At 39.6% G+C, this 15,498-nt stretch overlaps 1 protein-coding gene across 3 annotated transcripts in view; it reads left to right on the top strand.

The window, feature by feature from the left end:
* fgf13a (fibroblast growth factor 13a) overlaps positions 1-15,498 on the top strand; it is a 123,399-nt gene that overhangs the window by 89,980 nt on the left and 17,921 nt on the right. For all 3 annotated transcript variants that reach the window (XM_030062504.1, XM_030062503.1, XM_030062505.1), the window contains 2 exons: positions 2,295-2,405; positions 11,350-11,453. In XM_030062504.1, the coding sequence (XP_029918364.1) occupies positions 2,295-2,405; positions 11,350-11,453 (215 nt within the window). The remainder of the gene's footprint in view (positions 1-2,294; positions 2,406-11,349; positions 11,454-15,498) is intronic.

Genomic DNA, 15,498 nt, shown 5'->3' with positions numbered 1-15,498 from the left:
TTTGTGTATTCAATACTTGATTACCCTTAGTAACATCTTATATTCCTGTTATTTCTAACATTTAGGCCAGTCTGAATGTAATACCCAAGAATATTGAGGCAGACAATTGAAGAAGGCCCATTGTTTCTGAATGAATTGAAGAGAGAGAAAAGTAAGATTTAACATTTAGGGTTTTTAATAGGCAGGCTCTGCCTTTTGTTTGGAATAATTTAATTAGAATATGTCTGGGAATAACAATTAGAAAGAAAAAAAATCAGTGATTAGACCTGACATGAAGTTTTATTAGTGCAGTTTTTGTTGCTGAAAATTATCCAACTAATTGCCTAAAGGCAAACAAACAAACAAAAAAAAGTGTGATAAGAGAGCATAAGAGTAACCTGGGTAGTGAGGCCCAAGTGAGCTGATAGCTCTAAGTCTTTTTTCCTCAGAGAGCTGAGCCCAGGTCCAGGGAGGGCAAGGTGCTCATTAGGAAGCTCTTATTAATGCAGTCAGGGAAGAGCTGAGTCCTCTCCGTGGGCCCCAGCAGAGTAGAACTCTGTACTGACCACATCTGTCTCAGGTCTGAGGTCCACCTTCTGTCTGCGTCTCATTGATGTTTACAGAGCTGTTTTGGTCGAGCTGCAGGTTAATAATGACTGCGGAGGCCTGCTGAGCATGATTCAGCCCTGTGTTTTCTCCCCTAAATGAGCTTGCTTAATTCCACTCCCATACACTTCCGTCTCATTCCCAGGGTGTTTGGTAACTCAGCATATTATTGCACATGGAGGGTGAAGTGTATTTTTATTGGACCATCCTACAGTTTCTGCACCCCTCTCCCTCCCAATTCCCATTTCTACCCTGGGGAAGGAGCAATGAGTGCCAAGAAGGAGTGTCTGTGTGTGACTTACATAATCCATGTGGCGCCTCACCAAACACCAGTGATGCCATTTGGAGACATGCTGGGGAGTGGTCAGTGTAGTTTCATGTAGTGTAGTATAATGTGTGATGTAGTGTGTCGATATAGGGGGCATATACATGTTGGCATGCGTACATGTTTCTAACCATACATGTGTGTGAAAAGCAACCCACTGTAGAAGACTGCATTGCTCTACTCCAGGCTACACACTTTTGTGAAGACGAGAGCAGGAAAGAATGAAATATTTTGGTGTTGAAAGTGTAACAGCAGAATCTTCACAGTAAACTCATAGCATGTGTACAGATTCATTCACGTGTACAGACTGAGTAAACCTTGTGTGCTGCAAAAGTAACCTTATTGTGGCCAGAAAATGCAGTACTGAAAGGTAAGTGGGATGAAAGGGTAGATGAAAGGTGTGGCAAACCACAGTAAAGGACACTCCACCAGGGACATTGACCAGGGACTGGAAGGCACACAGCACTTACCAGACATTTCACTGATGCGACACAATTAGGCTACTTAGTCACTGCAAACACATACTCTGCCAAACTTCAACTCTTGTCTTGCTGATTTGTGACTTAGACTTTTGTAAGACCCTTAATGTGTGCCCATGTTTTCAGTCACAAGAGGAATATTTGAATAGTTTTCACTGTTAATAAATCAACAGTGATTTAAGGTCCTTGTTCAATAGCTTAAATATAGATGAACCTGTCTAAGTGTTATGTCCTATAAGCTACTCACATTTAAAAACTACCATGATTTGTTTTGATTTTGTACTATCGATTTATTTTCTGTTGCTATCATGATTTTTAAAGTTTAGCTATCGATTTTTGGATTGCATGGCATGTAGCTTGGCTCCACAACTACCCAAAGTGAGGTAATTTCAGAAAATCAAAGAGGCTTTTAAATTAGATAGATATTTGATTTTGCTCTTGAGCATCTATGTTCTTAATCCTCTGCGGTCTTGCCGAAGGGTCTGTGGAAAAAGACCAGACTGCCTTTGTGATAATCATTTCTGTTCCAGTGAAGAGAAAGTAGATCGGAGATAGGAGCATTTTGCCAATACTCACGAGTGTGCTCACAGTACAGCAAGGCCATTTGAATAACACCAGTAGCAGTTTGTACTGCTGATATTACACTTCCATAAAATATAGTCTGTTTTTTTATTTTCAGTACTGCTCATTTGCTGTTTATATTCATGTTATGAAAGTTGTATCTAATCATCAGACAGCTTGATTCTCCAGTTGTTCATCAATCACTTAGCAAAATAAATCATTTGCCTCATGTTCGGCTACAGGAACAGTGGTTCTCTCCTACCTGGGAACGCACATATGTATCATTAAACCTCTTGTCTCACATCTCTGTGTCCCTGTTTCTGTTTCCCTCTCGTCACCCACAGAGCCCCAGCTGAAGGGGATTGTGACAAAGCTGTACAGTCGACAGGGTTTCCACCTGCAGCTACAGGCAGATGGAACCATTGATGGGACGAAGGAGGAGGACAATGGTTACAGTAAGTTTCATTCTGTTTTTCTTTTCCCTTCATTTCATCATACACCCAGTGCCACTCCAGGTTACTTGCTCAACCTCAGCCCTGTGTGTTGGGAGGTCAGGGAGAACTTTTAACCCCAGTGCTGTCAATTCCATGAACTACAAATAGGATTTCATCAGCCAAATTCAGTGCACATTTTATCTACCTACACCAGCATCAAGATAACTGAACATTGTGTTAGTGTGAACACCAAAGTCATGCCCCTTGGCGCGGTTTCAAAGAGACAATGCAGTTTTGTTCTGCTGACGTTTGAATATAGTTACTGCACATACTCTTGTTTTTGGAGTGTGTCTTAGCTTTGCTCTGCATTGCATGCTGATACTGTATTTGAGTTTATTTTTGATTTTACCCCTGTGGATAAACAGTACAGGTTCATAGTATGTAAACCTACACCAAGCTCTCTTTTTCTTTACAAATCTCAGCCAATTCAGTGGATAAGACACCCAAACCTCCAGTTCAACACATAAGAAATGTTGTTTTTTGTTTCAGTGATGAGGAGCATTCAGTTTTTTTTTTTTTTTTTAATCAAAGCAATTCTATAGCAACATCATCTTTTTTTAATCTGCCATACTATCTCTTTGGTGAGAGTCAGCCATGTCTTATACCCTGGTGTATTGAAGAATCCCTATCATTACCACCAGCTCTTTGTTTTCCAATAGACAGACTGAAGATTAGATCAATGCGAGGCTAATGGCTCACAGAAAACAATACAAGAGAAATAGACCAACCCCTAATTGGACAGACAGTGCATATAAGCATTATGCGCTTTGAAAATCTGAATCAGCCCTGCAGTGTTTACTGACCTGTGCAGTATTTACTGTGCACCTTATAGCCCTATTCCATTACATAGTATTGGCTCCTCTTGCCTCAGTTCTACCAGTTTTTTTTTTTTTTTTTTTTTTTACCCGATTTCCACCTCCATTGAGGTTCCAGGCAAACTAAGCAGGTACTAAAAGGTGACATGAAACGCTGCAGACCATTGATTGGTCGGAGAGAAATTGAACAGGAGCTTCCAAGGAAAGCTCACGAAACTTGTGTCATAGTTGATAATCTATCCATGTGGAAAAAAAAAATCACACAAAAACTAGTCAACACGCCCACAAGAGACTGGCAGGGCTTCGCTATCTGCAGTAGAAAACAAAATCCAGAAAGAGTGAGTAGAGCCTATACTATGTAATGGAAATGTGCCAATATATGCCAACAAAATTATGCTGAGGAAAAGAGCAGTGTGCCATGTTGGAACAGCTTTGATTTAATACGTATTGCATAATCCTGACACTAAGCGGATGTAGCATAGTGAAGGCTTTGAATTATTACCTCTATATTCAATTAGTCACTTAGCGGAGATGACACGTGTGTCTTAGAGATAAATACCAGCTCAGTGCAAGTTTAGGCATTGCCTGAGCAATAAAGCACCTTGTAATTTGTATAAAAGTTGTTTTTTAGCTCAGTAAAGTGATGTGAGAATGAAAAACTGTGCATAGTCTGTTATAGAGCAGTCTGTGTGCAGGAGTTAAAAAGCACAACATACTAGATACACACGCCCACACACACACAAACACACACCTGGATGCACACAGACATGCCCACTTTATACTACATTAGATTGAGCACACCGACCACTACCATGTCTACACACAATCAGTTTCCTGTTGAGATGTCTTACATAATAACTGGCCTGCTTTCCCATCAAAACAGTTTGGTTTTGAGGAGAAAATTAAAGAGGCCTGCTGAATAGGAAAAGGAGAAAGAGTGAAGCTCTTTGCACTGCTCCAAAAATAGCGTTGTTAGGCGCTGGGTGCGCTTGTCTCCATGGTGATGGCAGCACAGTCCTCTTGGAGCTACTGGTGTCTTGTGATTGTGGGAGAGGACCTACTCAACACACACACACACAAACACACAGACACATACACTTGAAGAAACACTGAAGGATTATAACTTTGCTGCGGTAGCTATTAAGGCGCTGCCGTTAAATAACACGCTGTATCCAACAACTGGTATTGTTCAAATGACAAGAGTTTAACTGTTGTAATAAATTTTGATATTTCACCATGACATTTTCATTAGGAAGACAAACAAGAACACATAACTCAACAAATCCATGTTTCATAAATCCCAATTAGTTCTGTTTGATTTGATGTCATCTATTTCTTTGTGCTGCATTGGCGTTGGGGAATAGATTGCAAAAACTAGACCACGTTACTAAAATCTCCACTCCTTCACCTCACTATGACAAAAATAGGAGATACATCTTTCAAAGTTAATGATGGCGCAGTGCTGGGCAATACAGCAAAAAAAAAAAAAAAAAAAAAAAAATTCACAGTAAAATGTAATGTATGTAATCTAACCCTTCCAAAATAATAGTGTGCAGTTCCTGTGTGTGGTGAGGCTCCTCACCTGTGCCCAGGTGTGCAGTCAGACTTTTGTCTATTCTTGCCATTTGATTGGTAATGTGAGTGTCAATCATCAAATATAATTATAATTAAATTTACTGACATTCTATTTAACATTTTCTATATTTATAACAAGGAAAAAACGTGTTGTGATAATTATTGTTACTGTTTCATTGCCCAGCACTGTCATGGCACTTCATTTAAGACACCTGCAGATTGAATTTACAAGTGATTATTTACAGGGTAGAAATTGATTAACCTTGAAAGGTAAATCCTTGGTGTTTAATGCCAAGTTATAATGCCAATTATACAGTACACTCCTCCTTTATATAGTGGAGCAGCTTGCTCTTGATTTAATCCAGCAGTAGTATAATTTAGTATTGTTTCTTTAATTTATGCTGCAGCACAGCCCTTGTTACACAAGCACAGTGTAAAGTAAAACCAGACAGAAAAATCCACCCCCTTGGAAAGACATTATAGTTACATACTTATGCAATCACATCCAATTTAATTCTTTGGTGTTGAATACAAATGAGTCCTGCATTATGTACTTCATATAGTCTTTTATGTCTCTTGAAGTAACCTACTTTACCGCCAAAGAAAAAGGTTGATTCGTATGAACAGTAATCATTACGATCAGACTGTAGTTGTACAGCCAAGAAAATGATATTGTCACAACAACTTACTTTTCTACTCCAAGGATCTGTGATATTTCCATATTCAGGGTGCTCTAATTATAGGCATGTTGCTGCCAGATTGAATAACAGACAGGATAAATGTTTGAAATGCGACTAGTGATTGCTGGGAATCTTCATGCCGAATTGGCCATGATTCCTCGGCTTCTAGTGGGTGGAACTGAGACATAGAGAGAGCCAGCAAGCAGTCGTGAAAACTGTCCCTCAGGCCTCCTCGCCCTTCTTATTTCCCGTGCCTCTCTGAGCCAGGAAAAGTCTGTGAGTGGGCGGCAGCCCTGTCATCCTCTTCAGTGTGCTCAGGTGTTTCTAGGAGCCAGGAAGTAATTGAGTTTCCCCTCTTGAAAATCCCCATCAGCACAAGGCTGGTAATCCTGAGACGGAGTGGACTGCAGATGTGCGCACGTGTGATGTAGAGACAGAGAGAGGTAGAGAGAGAGAACTACTGTGAAAAGGTTATTTAATATAAATTTAACTTATTCTAACTGCCAGTGTCCAAGATCAAGGTGTCCCTCAAATGCGCTCTATACAAATGAAAAATTAAAAATAAATTCAATATGTAGTCAAATAGATAAAAACTTAAAGGTAGGCTACCTCTTTACTATTCTAATGCTCAATTTGTATTTAATGGTAAAAGCAGTCACAGATGTGCAGAGTGATGCCACCCAGCCGCTGATTAGCTTGTCAGAGTAGTGAGCTGAGAAGTGTGGAGAAAACACTACCTCACATTCCCTCCGGCATTATTATACAAGATGGATCTATTTGAAGAGATGTTAGCCAAGCCACTTTGTTGGTGCTGACATCTCTAAACCATCTTTCAGTGATTACAAAAAACATTTAACCACAAAGTCCTGCCAGGAAATGGATGAATTTCAGCAATTAAGTGATAAAGAATACACCAGGAAGTGGAAACGCCTAATGTGCTGATCTATTGAAACAAAGTAAAAGCTATCCACAAAATTAGTTTGTGCTTTGTTCACAAAGTTGATCCTCTCTCACTGAAGTTTTGCTAATCAGTAAATATCAACTGCTGTAGCCTTTGTTGGAGTGAAAACCTGCAGACTACAAATGGCACATGGTTGGAGAACCCTGATCTGTTGCTTTTAAGTTTTTCAGCGATGCTGTTAAGCAGCCTAACCCTAATTCAACAAAATGTCTGTGATGGGACGTGCTAATTTGACAACAACTTATTTTTACATAAAAATCTTCCCTCTTACATCCACACTCTTTGCTCACCCAAAAATATCACAAGAAGTAGTCACATAGTTTCTGTGTATTGGTTAATACAGTAGATGAACATAGATTTATACACATCAGTTTTCTAAAATACTAGATAACTGTACCTTTAAGGATGATGATAATGTGGATTTTCAAAATAGCTAGTCCCATCTGTGTGATCCCAAAAGTGAACCTGCCAACGCTCAGCCAAAGTTTACAAGGGTGATGAACATTTAAAGGTGCACTATGCAAAACCAAGGAATATTCAGACTCAACTTACAAAGTGCATGGAATAAGCACATAATTTATCAGTGAATGAGACGGCAATGAAGAACCATGCAGACCCAATCATCCTGTTAAACTCTTATTTGACAGTTTTTCTGCCTTTGCATAGTGCACTTTTAAAGGGTTTTTGTGCATCATGTGAAATTATAGCAAGCACATTCATAGTGACGAAAAGACAACACTGTTTTTTGATTAACAATGTTAAACAATGTTAAGGAGAGTACACAAATTCTGAGTAACTTCAATTTATTGTCAAACCAAATGGTGGTACAAACCAAACTGTGGCCTAAAATCAGACTCAACTTACAAAGTGCATGGAATAAGCACATAATTTATCAGTGAATGAGACGGCAATGAAGAACCATGCAGACCCAATCATCCTGTTAAACTCTTATTTGACAGTTTTTCTGCCTTTGCATAGTGCACTTTTAAAGGGTTTTTGTGCATCATGTGAAATTATAGCAAGCACATTCATAGTGACGAAAAGACAACACTGTTTTTTGATTAACAATGTTAAACAATGTTAAGGAGAGTACACAAATTCTGAGTAACTTCAATTTATTGTCAAACCAAATGGTGGTACAAACCAAACTGTGGCCTAAAATCCGTAGTACATAACAAATCCAGAAAAAAGTGAAGACTTACACACCGACAAGAGGGTGAGAGGCTCCTGGGAGCAAGATCAGATCAGGTCTACTGGTTCTCCTCTCGAGGCTTGGCACAGTCTTGAGGAGATTATCAAATCCAAGAATCACAAGTCAATTTCTTTGTGGACATTGTTTCTCCCCAGTGCTTTTGGGGAGGATGAACCTCTTGAGAGAGCTAGTACAGAGGCATTCGTTTACCCAGCTGTTTCTTCATTTTTTGGAGGACTGGAGTCCTTAAGTGTGCTCCATCCTCAGGTTCTTTTGTTTTGTTGAAACATCAGATAGTACATCAAAATGTCATTAGAGGCATAAAAATAGACAAGAATGCATATCAAGAAAAAAACAAACAAACTTTGATGCGACATTAGGGCAGGCAGAGACAGATAAAAGACAGTTTAAGAGAAATGGGACAAAAAACTAAGATAGGAGAATAGACAGGAAAAGCAGACAAGAGGGAAAGATAAAGAAACAGACTAAGACAGAGAAACACTGACAAAACGGCAGAGAGACAAAGATGAACAGAGATGTAGAGAAAGCGAGGCAGACTGAGGGAAGGCGTTACGTGATGGCTCTGGGTGTATTTCTGGGACTTGAATGCCTTCCTGCTGAATCAAGAATACAGTGGCCATAGCCGTTTACTCTGCCAAGTAAATAAAATATGCATCCTATCCCTGTTGTTTACATTGAAAGCCCCGGGAGAGCGAAGGTCTGCAATGTTTAAGCGATAAGGGCAGATGAGAGAACCCATCAAAATGCCTGTGTAGTGCGCTTCGCTGAAAGGAGCCAGAAGATAGGATCTACAAAGTGATTTACAAGAGGACCTATAGTGAGGGCACAGTCTGACTCACAACTCAGCTGATGTGAGAATGGAGGTTTAATTTCTCCTCTCACATGTGTTCAATCCCTGGTGGATTTTCCACTATGAACAGTATGATAAGTAAGAGCCTTAAAAAGTCTCTGACCAGGAGCAAACTGATGAGGAACATTTTGACTCTCTCCTTCACAGAATGAATTTGGCACCGACAAAGGGTTTAAGCAAATGAAAGAATGAACGAACAATTTTATTGTAGAGTCATAGACAGAGAGAGATCCACTGAACGGCCAGGTGCTCGTTTTGTCACGAGGAAAGATTCGAGTTATTCAAACAAACTTGGCAAGGTGAGCAACCTGCAAAGATTCGGATTTGCCATGAAACTAAGTCACTTAAAATGGGGGTCCAAAGCTTAATCAGTAGTCAATACTAGGGTCCAGAAGCTGAAAGCCCCGGGGCTTGAGGATGTCAGCATTTACTGAAAATCATAAAGACAGAGGTTATTAGCATTAGGTGCACCTCCCTGACTATCTGCATCACTGCTGGCTCTCTCAGCCTTGTGACTAGTGCTCGGTCCCTGTCAGATGTGTGTGAGTGACTGAAGTCTGTGTATTTATGTGTGTAGATGCTCAAAAGTGTGCATCAGCAGTTAAATCAAAGAGCTTGAATACTGGTCAGTAGTTTAAAAAAAATTTTTTTTTCCAAAAGTTTTATGGTTTAAAAACATGCAACACAACAAATTGCAACTCTTATGGCTTTGGAAGGGAGTGTTAAGCAATTTTCTTTGCTATATGTAGTTAAAACAGATTAAATATTAGTTTTCCCCACCACAACAGCTTAAACCACAGTGAATATGAGACTGCTTTGATTGTTCCAGTGCATGTGATGCATGTGTTTGTGTGAAAAAGAGTGTGTATGTGTGTGTGTTTGGTTAAATCCCTTGCTGCACAGATGTGTTAGCCTCTATCCCATGCTGCAGACTGACCCTGTCCACAGTTAGATGGCATGTAGGAGGCAGTGGCGCCGTCAGACAAACATCAGATGTTGATATTTAGCTGTGATGAAGCAGTTATGCAATTTACATGCATATGAAATTTATATTAGATTTTTCGTAATCACACAGACCTCGGAACATTACTTCATCACACTTTATATAAAGATGGCATTGGTTTGACGCACAGTGAGAAATATCAACTGTGTTTTGTGTTGGAAACAGCTGAATTACTTAAAAAAAAAAAAAAGCTCTGGCATTACTCATCAGTTTAAGTAACCACACTGCAGTTGTCACAGGTTTAGGATGGTAACAGCACGAGTTTAACACGATTCCCACAGAATTACAGTTGGCTGCACTTTTTTAAAAACACTTTTGAAACCTGGTCAGACCATAGAAAACTTTTACAATCTGATGTTAGCTTTACTCACTGAGTAAATTAGATTTTTCTTTTTTTCTTTTTTTTTTTTGTACCTCTGACTATTGCAGAACATACATGTACTGCTCTCAGTGGAGTGGAAAATTAAATAACCAATTATAATTATAAACAATTCTAATGTAATTATTAAGGATATGGAAGGAACATTGTAGCTCCATGGGAACAAACAACAAACAGCATGTTGTGGTAGATTTAATAACTTTCTCCAAGTGGGTACAGCTGTAGACTAACACGTTGGATATTATGTAAACCTTCTCATCACTGAGTGGTTCTGTAGTGTAGTGGTTATTACATCTGCTTTACATGCAGAAGGTTCCAGTTTTGAGCTCCTTGGGGATTAATAAAGTGTTTATTTTCCGGGTATTTACTAATAAATATAATTTACCTGGTAAATTCTTAGTATTTAGGGTATCACTTTCAAATGATGCCATACTACCCCCTACGTATTGTGAGTGTCTATCTGTATTACAGACTTGCGGGTAATATATGTGCTAAGTTCTAATGTCATAATTCAACATATAGGCTACTCCCACCCACAGGCATTAACTATTCAACACATTCAAAACATATTTTTCATCGTAACGGAGTTTGTTTTCAGAAACTTCAAATCAAAATTCATATAAAACTATATAATACATAGGGAATCCCATGTTGTATAGATGATGAGATCCATATAGCTGTGAATTGGGAGTCACTTCAGTGATTGTCCTTCTCTTATTTATGATTTTGCTAATTTGGAAACCACCCTCATTTGGAAACACCCTGAGGAGAGAGTAGCCGAGTCCCTGATATTATGCCATCTCTCCGTTGGGGGTTTTGACAACACAGTGCTCTTTACCAATCAAACAGCCGCTCTGCCAAGCAGGCAGGGGTAGGGAACAGTAAACACAACCAAAAAAAAAACAAAAAAAAAAAAAACTTATGTAACCACTTAAGAGTGAATGTAGCCAATGTACATATAAATCTAGTAGAAGCTCACATTAAAAGTGGCACTTGCTCTTGAGCTTGGGCTTCCATCTCTGGCCTCTCATCTCTTTCTTTTTCTGTTTTTTTATATCCTATCTTGACTGAGAGAGTTGGTGTTGAAAGGCAAGTTTGTGTGTCCTCTGGCTCGCGTGGTGGCAGTGAAGAAAGGTGTGAATGGATTTGACATGCGGACTAGGTAGAGGTCTCTGTATAAGCACCAACTCTCCATTTCGGAAGCTGATATAGAGTTAAAGGACATGGTTGGCAGTGTTACCCTCTTGTCTGAGGAGTTTAGCTCTGCTTCAGTGGGTCTGCTACCGGGCATGACCTCACTTCATTGTTAAAGCATTTATTTTCTTTTCATATGGAACCATTTGAAACATCACTTAATTGCTGGTTTAATCTGCATTGAAAACTAACGCTGTTTTCCTCTCTCTTTCTCTCTTTCTCTTGCTCTCCCCAGCCATGTTTAACCTTATTCCAGTGGGGCTGCGAGTGGTGGCCATCCAGGGGGTGCAGACTAAACTCTACCTGGCCATGAACAGTGAGGGCTACCTGTACACATCAGTGAGTCAAAGTCTTTCTCTACTTTATGTGTGTGTGTGTGTGTGTGTGTGTGTTTGGGATATGATGGGGTCCTAGCCTCTTCCTAAGCAGCTGGCCTTGTAGTCCGGTTGTATGCAGACAAAATGCTGGCTCTCTGGCAGACATCTGAGTTACTATGGTGACATGAGCAATGGGAAAAAGATACAGTTATGTGGGCTGAATCAAACCATGAAGCACTGTTTCTCCTCTACCAAAAATTAGAGTGTGAAACAGAGGAGAGGGATATGTCCCTCATCGCCGTAGTTAAAGCAATAGCCGTTCTTTTGCCTCAGTCTGTTTCTATTTGATTATTTTTTTCTTACACACAGTACATTTATAATGTTGTTCTTGAGGAAATGGGTAACATTCTCTCTTTCACTGCCTGCCCACTCAGACACAGCGTCACTCCAAGCCTGGTGAGATAACAACATCATAATTTTCCAGTATAATTCAGTGTCAATAAAAAGGTGAAGGATTGTATAAGTAGAGAGCGAGAGCAGTGACATATCCGGCCGTGGCAGCTGGCTCTTCATCTTTGATTAAATGTGCAAAGTTATGAATAATTCAGTTGCTGGCCGAACAATGTTCCTGTTTGTCTGCCTCCCAAATGTCACCATCTCATTGTGTGGCAGGCGTCACTGACAAGACTGACAGGCTGGGTGGATGCGCGCCCACAGGGCATGCAAGCACTCTGACACACACACATGCACTGTTGACAGACAATCCTCATAGTCAAATTAGTAAAGATTGTGCTGTTTGGTAAAGGTCTCAGCAGACAGGGACAATCCTGGATGATGGAAACAAGCTCAGCGAATAACAGGGCATGTGAACCATCCAAGGATCTTGTAGCTCTTTATTCTGGAGCTTGTGCCAATAAATAATCTGTCAATGGGGCGGCAGTGTGGTGAAGGGAGTAGGGAAACTTCCTTTCAACAGAAGGACTTGGGTTCGAGCCCATGTGTTGGCAAGCACATGTGCTGCTGAAGTGTCCATCAGCAAGACACTGAATCCCTGCCAGCTCAATGTGCTGCCCTGTAACTGAAGGGAGAGCAGAAGTGAATTCTCCCACAGTGGTCAACCGTATCACATAATTTGTAGTAATAGTATATTTAATATGAAAATGCCATTCTGAATTTATTTTGAGAAAGGACACCGTTTTTATTATCATCTCCAATACTGAATTTTATGAGTTTAGATTTATTTTTACACAAATTAAAGGTGCACTTGATAATTAAAGTAAGGACCCTTCAGACTCAAAAAAAAAAAAAAAAAGTGAAAAAGGAGTTTCATTTATCAGTGAGTCAGGCTGACATTAAGAACTGTCAACCATCAAGTGGTCATTCCACATGTTTTGTCAGTTGAATCTAAATCCTCATTGACCTGATTATGAGAACCATGTAGACTCAACCATCCAGTTTTTTTGCATATTGCACATTTTCTTGTCAGTTGAGTTTGAAGGCTCCTCATTTTGAAAACTTTAATCAGCATTTACAGTAGCAGAACACAGGGAGAGAATTTATAACCTGAAAGCAGAAAGTTTGAAACTGATAAAACCTGAAGCAACTTATCTAGTAATTGGGAATAATAATTGGGAATGCCTGTTCTACTGTAAAAATATCAGTGTCTCTAAATATATGCTTTAATCATGTTATCGATCGCAAATAAATATCTGTTTCCTGGTCAAGGCAAACACACTTCTGATGAAGCTTTTGTAATATCATAACAATGGCAGCATAATCAGCACAACCTGTTTTGAATGTAGTATGGCCTGTCTATAATTATAATTTAATGAGCCTTCGCAGTGGTTTGAAAACATATCTGTGGGGATCACCGCAGCTGAGCGTGCCTGAGGGGAATATACAGAAATAATTGAAATAAAACATGCTCATTCAACCTCTCCCCACATACACATACACACACTGTATTTAACACGGCTCCCCACCAGTCCACAGTTCCCAGTGAGTGATTTTAATGATATGAGCTTGGCTGTCAGTAATTAAGCATATGCAGCAAGCTGCAGGTTTAATCTAATAAAGATGGTTCCTACTGGATAAGGCTCTACAAGTGGAGTCAAGCAGGAGAGGCTGTGTTGCTGCGTCGAGGCAATTCAGATGGTATCAGGTAAATTGTTTTCCCCCCATGAAGAAGAATTAAATTGACTGTCAAAGAGCCTACTTTTCTGTGATTTTCTGCACTTTCTGGCACATGTTATCCAGTAGTAATGTGATTTTTTTTTTCTTTCACTAATGAGCAGTATAATGAATAACAATTTCAAATTCAGTACATTTATTACAGTTTACACCCCCTCAGCTTTCTCTTTTCTATCCTTTTATTTTATTCCCTTATCCCAGTTTGGTTGGTTACGTAATGTATGTACATAGCTACAAATCAAAACAAAAGATGACAGACACTCACAGTACATTCAACCACTGTAAGTAATTACTTTGAACTTATTGTTTTCTTTTGTAAAGCCGTTCTTTAGACTATTTGCCAGGATAATGTGCACAGCTGAGGCAAGAAGATCAAGGGAGGGTTATACTATATAACGCTTTGAATCTCCTCATGGACTAAACCCCTGGTTGCTCGATTGTGCCCTCCGTCTCACTCATTACCATCTGAGATGTAAAGAAAACCCATTTAATCAGAATTGATTTTGCCTTTCGTTTCCTTGTTTTTCATGATACCATTAGTGTCTCTGAACATTTAATCAGATGTTGAAGACTCTCAAAGTGATCTGAAAAGCATATTGCTAGAGTAACTGCTTGGGTATCATGCACCCTTTAAAACACAAGTGAGATACAGTACATTATGAAAGGGTTCATTTTGCTTAGCCTGTTAAATTGGAAGACTGCAGTCGGGGGATGGGATTGTTAAGTCCTTTTTTTTCGACATAATTAGAGGGTGAATTAAATCCATGCGTCTTAACATTTAATCAAATGCTTTGAAGAATGTAAAAGGTGATCTGAAAAGAACTGTTTGGATATCATACACCCTTTAAAAAACACTTGAGATACAGTACGTCTTCTAGCAGGGTTTATTTTGCTCTGCCTGTTAAATTGGACGAATGCAGTTGGGGGATGGGAGTGCAGTGCTTTCCATTTCAACTAAATTAGAGGGTGAATTGAATCGAATGTGTTGCTGGCTGCCTAATCGTGCCTGTCTTTCTGGGATTGCTGCTATGGTAAAGTGCTGCCTTGGAGCCACACGCTGCTGCCAGCCAATAGCAAGCCGGCATTGCAGGGAGATTCCCAATCAATGGCGGAGAAACAATAGATGACGCATTCTAGGTAGAAGAGTGGAGCACTCCTGCTGGGATCTGGCTGCCTCCCATTCTTCTTTGTCCGTGTGTGTGTGTGTGTGCCCAAGCACGCATGTGTCTGAATGAAAAGATTCTGACACTCTACATTTCTAACCTCAGTTTAAATTTTATACACACATCCGGTCTGCTTGTATATTACATTTCACATTTTATATATGTTTTAGTCTAATCTGATGTCATCCGATGTTGTTGTTGTTTTTCCCACATTGACAGCCTTAATTTCAATGGATTTTTGTCTGTCGTTTGCATTACTTGACATGTGTCGTTGTGTGCATGTTTTTATATATAACTGTTCATACTTATGAGAGCCACACATACATCAGGAAAGAGAGAGAGAATGATTAAAAATGAGGAGTGAGAGAAGGAGTGCATATGTGTGGGTGAGGCAGAATGCACCAGTGAAAATTTATTCATCCATCAGTGTCATAGTGTGTGGGAGAAGAATCAATTAAACATGTATTTTACACTATCCTCTCATCTCTCTTTTGCCCCTCTACTTGTGCAGTTTTTCCCCACTACTTCAGAACTGCTTGAAGTGTCCTCTATTCTCAGCTGTAAAATACAGCTACAATAAAATAAACGATGAGAAAGAAAGAAAAAAAGTAGCGTTGTCAACATAAAATATAATAACCTTCAAAGCACAGAGTTACCACCTTAAACAGATCCTCTCATGCCTCCATGGAAATGCAGCAGATATTTCTATTGAAT

The sequence above is a fragment of the Myripristis murdjan genome, chromosome 10 (genome assembly GCF_902150065.1).
Source record: "Myripristis murdjan chromosome 10, fMyrMur1.1, whole genome shotgun sequence".
NCBI lineage: Eukaryota > Metazoa > Chordata > Actinopteri > Holocentriformes > Holocentridae > Myripristis > Myripristis murdjan.
This window is presented reverse-complemented; position numbering and strand designations above follow the sequence as displayed.